Source organism: Notolabrus celidotus, chromosome 10 (assembly GCF_009762535.1).
Source record: "Notolabrus celidotus isolate fNotCel1 chromosome 10, fNotCel1.pri, whole genome shotgun sequence".
NCBI lineage: Eukaryota > Metazoa > Chordata > Actinopteri > Labriformes > Labridae > Notolabrus > Notolabrus celidotus.
The window spans coordinates 53,410-58,644 of record NC_048281.1 but is presented as its reverse complement, the minus strand read 5'-3'; the positions used below and the strand labels follow the sequence as shown (position 1 = coordinate 58,644).

At 47.8% G+C, this 5,235-nt stretch overlaps 1 protein-coding gene across 1 annotated transcript; it reads right to left on the bottom strand.

Moving 5' to 3' along the window:
• Positions 1-594: 594 nt before the first annotated feature.
• Positions 595-4,891, bottom strand: LOC117820254 (uncharacterized protein K02A2.6-like). The gene has a single exon (XM_034693976.1). It carries the CDS (start codon positions 4,609-4,611, stop codon positions 595-597), a length of 4,017 nt encoding a protein of 1,338 aa, XP_034549867.1. The 5' UTR covers positions 4,612-4,891.
• Between the last annotated feature and the right edge of the window lie 344 nt (positions 4,892-5,235).

Genomic DNA, 5,235 nt, shown 5'->3' with positions numbered 1-5,235 from the left:
CGTCACTAAGTAAACTAGTCAATTATACTGGAAACAAGATAGCACCAGAAATCAAGGCTAACCCAATCATTTACAATACCATTAAAGTTTGGCAAGACATGAACAAGTATCTAAGGAAAGACACTCCCTCGTATGCACTAATACCACTTGTGGTAACTTATGTTAAGGAAGGAACCACAACAAGGTCTTGTTGTAATATGGATTCTTTATCCATGAAAACAGCAGAGCAATAATACAGACGGTAACATTGAGCTGCATAAGGTGAACGGAGGAATTCTGCGATGCCTTCAGGTACTCCACATGAAAATAGGAAAAACTTACTCTTCTGAACAATACTATGGAACAACAGCTCCATCTAGTGGGTGCAACACCATGGAGCAGGTTTAACATACTAATATTTTGTTCCATGTTACAACACTTCTCCCCCTTTAAGTTTCAATATTCCCCAGTGTAACAAAAACTGTTGCATTCTTAAAGGGAGTAACTCTAATACTCATTAGCGCCTAAAACAACCGGCTCACTGAGATATAAACATCTCACAACAAAAATATTGCAGGGTACAATAAACAGACTAACATAAATCACAGCAAACCATCAAACATTCAGTCTTTCAGGAGGTTTGCGTGTGCGCTGCGATCGGCGCATAACACATGGCGACCCTGCAGGCTTCACTGGTGAGGCAGGCTTAAATGGACCTGGCAAAGTGGGACACAAAGGGGTTTGAGTGTCTGTGTGTGGCAGTCCAGCTTCTCCTGTGGGCACAGACAACTCAACCCGACTACCCATCTCCGACACAGCTACTGGTGGACTCTCTCCCGCAGTGGGCTGTCCCACCACCGGAAAATCCATGTCTGTCTCTGAGCCTGTATCATGACACAGGCGCACATGATCCTGATGTCTGCGAAACACTCGTCCATCCGTCAGCTTAACTACGTAAGAGACAGGACCACTCTTCTTAAGGATAACTCCAGGCAACCATTGCTGGGTGCTGTTACTGCTGAAGTTTTTCACATAGACCCGGTCCTCTGGCATGAGCTGTCTCTCCCTGGCATGATGATCATGTCCCTCCTTCTGCTTTGCTTGCTTTGCCTCTATGTCTGGGCGCAGGAGATCCAGCCGTGACTTTGGCCTACGACCCATCAGCATTTCTGCTGGAGAGCAAGCAGTTGTAGTGTGTGGCGTGAGGCGGTATTTAAACAGGAAACGTGACAGTCTTACACTGAGGGAGTCCCCTGTCATCCGCTTCAGGCCATCTTTCACTGTTTGAACAGCCCGCTCTGCCAAACCATTTGAGGCGGGGTGAAATGGAGCTGTCCGGATGTGCTGAATTCCATTCTGTTGCATAAACTCACTGAACAGCTCACTTGTGAAAGTCGGGCCATTATCAGTGACCAGCGAATCAGGCAAACCATGGATGGAAAACACTTGTCTGAGTTTGTCTATAGTCATTGGGGCTGTGATGTTGCTCATGATGTGGGCATCTATCCATTTAGAGTGTGCATCCACCAAGACAAGAAACATCTGGCCCAAAAAAGGACCTGCAAAGTCCAAATGCAACCTTGACCAGGGGCGGTCTGGCCACTCCCATGGGTGCAAGGGGGCTGGTGGTGACATTTTCTGATTGGTCTGGCATTGTGTGCACGATTTTACCCTGTTCTCCAAATCCTGGTCCATTCTTGGCCACCAGATATAGGATCGTGCCAGACTTTTCATGCGAGACACACCTGGATGACTCTCATGCAGTTCCTCGACGATCTGTGAGCGACCCGGAGGAGGTACGATGACTCTTGACCCCCAGAAAACGCAGCCGTCCTGCAGACTTAGTTCTGACTTGCGGGTGGCATATGGTCTCAGGTCCTCATTGTCCACGACCCTGGGCCATCCTTGTAGCAGGAAAATCTTGACCTGCGACAGAACTGGGTCCCTCTCCGTCCACTGTTTAATCTGAGCTGCTTTCACAGGTGTCTCTGACAACATCTCCAAAGAAAACACAGTCTCTGGAGGAACATAAGTTGACACAGGTGTCTCCGGCAATGGAAGACGACTCAGTGCGTCAGCATTTGCGTTATCCTTACCAGGCTTGTATATTATAGTATACTGGTAGGCTGACAATGTCAGAGCCCAGCGCTGGATCCGTGCTGAGGCCATTGAAGGGATGCAACTGGTCTCGCTGAACAGGCTCATCAGTGGTTTATGATCTGTATAAATTGTAAATGAGCGTCCATACAGGTACTGATGAAAACGCTTCACTGCAAACACAATGGCCAGACCTTCCTTGTCGATCTGAGAATATCCCTTCTCAGCTGCTGTCAGGGTACGTGAAGCGAAAGCAATCGGCTTCTCTGAGCCATCCTCCACAACATGTGAAAGCACCGCTCCGACTCCATAAGGCGAAGCGTCACATGAAAGGGTGATCTCCTTATCAGGGTCATAGTGGACCAGCACCTTTGCAGAATGAAGGAGCTCTTTGACTTCACTGAAAGCGTTCTCCTGCTCTTTGCTCCACTGCCACTTAACATCAGAGTGTAGCAACTTGTACAGTGGAGACAAAACCTGAGAGAGGTCAGGCAGAAATTTTCCATAATAGTTGACCATGCCCAAGAAAGATCTCAGTTCAGTGACACTCTTAGGACTTGGGGCTTCCTTGATAGCTCTTACTTTATCCTCCAGAGGACAGAGCCCCTCAGCAGTGATCTTATGCCCCAAGTAGGTCACACTGGGCACCAGGAACACACATTTACTGCGTTTCAAACGCAGTCCTGCGTCTGAGAGCTTCTTCAGCACCTGCTCCAAGTTAGCCAGATGCCCCTGCTCTGTGGCCCCAGTGATCAAAATGTCATCTAAGTACACTGCTACGTGCGGGATCCCCTGCAACAAACTGTCCATTGTCCTTTGGAAAATGGCGGGGCTTGACGCCACTCCAAACACCAGGCGGTTGTATTTGAATAACCCCTTGTGGGTGTTGATAGTGACATACTCTTTCGAATCTTCGTCGAGCAGCAACTGTTGGTAAGCATGGCTCATGTCAAGCTTTGTGAACAGCTTACCTCCGGACAGGGTTGCAAACAGGTCGTCCACCCGTGGCAATGGGTATTCCTCCAGTTTAGCGACTTGATTGACTGTGAGTTTGTAGTCGCCACATATTCGCGCAGTTTTGTCCTCCTTTAACACTGGGACAATAGGGGCAGCCCATCTGGAAAACTGAACAGGCTCGATGATGCCTTGCCTCTGCAGACGGTCCAGCTCCTGCTCCACTTTGTCTTTCATGGCATAGGGCACTGCCCTGGGCTTAAAGAAACGTGGCGGGGCCTCTGGGTCGACATGAAGGTTCACTGTCACGCCCTTTAGTGTGCCCAGCTCGTCTCTGAAAACGTCACTATACCGTCTTAGAATGTCCTCTGTTGTGTTTGCATATTTAATGTCATGCCAATTCAGTCTAATTTTGCGCAGAATATCACGACCTAAAAGACTGGGCCCCCTGCCTTCAGCTATCACCAGCCTGGCTCTAGCTTTCTGACCCTCAGCTGCAATGTCCACATATAGCACACCCAAATGAGGTATTGGCTGTCCTGTGTACGTCCTGAGTCTGATCTTTGACTTGCTGATAGGAGGTAAGTTAGATCCCCATGTCTTTCTGTAGGTCTCTTCACTGATGACAGATGCAGTCGCCCCTGAATCAATCTCAAACTTAATGTCCTGCCCCTCCACAGTGATCGTAGCATAATATGGTTCAGGCGGTTCCTCATCTGTTTCCACTCCGAACATGTTGTAGGAGCACACTGCGTCCTCAATGTCTCCCTCCAGGTGATGCGTGGCTGCCTGAGCCTGTGGAGCTTTTCCTTGCCCCGGCCTTGACTTTCCCTTTGAGCTTCTGCACTTTTTAGCTAAATGTCCTTTCTTATTACATGCATGACAGACAGCCTCTTTAAATTTACAGTCATTTGCATAGTGTGCACCTCCACACCGAAAACATTCCACCCGTTTGGCATATTTACCAGGCTCTTTCCTGATGTGATGCACTGCTGCTGACTGTGATCCAACATGTCCTTTTTGGATATCCTTAGTGTCATTAGCAGCCATTTCCATGCCCTGGGAAATTTCTAGGGCTTTCTTAAAAGTCAAAGGTGGGGTTTCCCCCAGCAGGCGGCGTTGAATGGCGTCATTACTTATGCCGCACACCAGTCTATCACGGAGCATGTCATCCAACACTGCTCCGAAATGACAATGTTCAGACAGCTGCCGCAGCTCTGCTACAAAATTTGCAACAGACTGACCTGGCTTCCTGAAGTGGCTGTGGAATTTAAACCTTTGTAATATCTCAGAAGGCCTTGGGTTGTGGTGGTTTCCCACGAGCTGGACCAGTTCATCGTATGGAATGTCCCCTGGTTTCCGCGGTGTCGCCAAGTTCCTTATCAGCTTATAAGTCTTTGCTCCACACGCACTCAGAAGAATAGAGCGCCTCTTAGCCTCTTCTGTAATTCCATTTGCAGAGAAAAAGTGTCCCAACCTCTCCTCATACTCAGTCCAGTCTTCGTCCCCCTCCACGAATTCACCGACTGTCCCAAAAGTAGCCATCTGAACGCGAGGCTCCTCACCGTCCTCGTCACTCATGTAGCCGCCTAGCTAACTAGCACTCTTTAGCCTAGCTTCTGCTAAAAACACAACAAAACGGGGTGCCGGGACGCACGACACCGGTTTACCTCGTCGCCAAAAATATGTGGTAACTTATGTTAAGGAAGGAACCACAACAAGGTCTTGTTGTAATATGGATTCTTTATCCATGAAAACAGCAGAGCAATAATACAGACGGTAACATTGAGCTGCATAAGGTGAACGGAGGAATTCTGCGATGCCTTCAGGTACTCCACATGAAAATAGGAAAAACTTACTCTTCTGAACAAAACTATGGAACAACAGCTCCATCTAGTGGGTGCAACACCATGGAGCAGGTTTAACATACTAATATTTTGTTCCATGTTACAACACCACTGACTAGGAATGAGGAGTTTGTCCCAGGAATCAATAATAGTGTTTTTGATCACTGGCATGCAAAGGGGATCAGGCTTGTTGGAGATCTTTTCCAGGGCAATACATTGATGACATTCAAACAACTTCAACAAAAATTTAACATTCTGTCCCATCAATTTTTTGCATATCTCCAGGTCCGTCACTTTGTCCAATCTAGGATGAAGAGCCTATCCACAGATACTCCATTCTGCGGAGACATAGATTTAT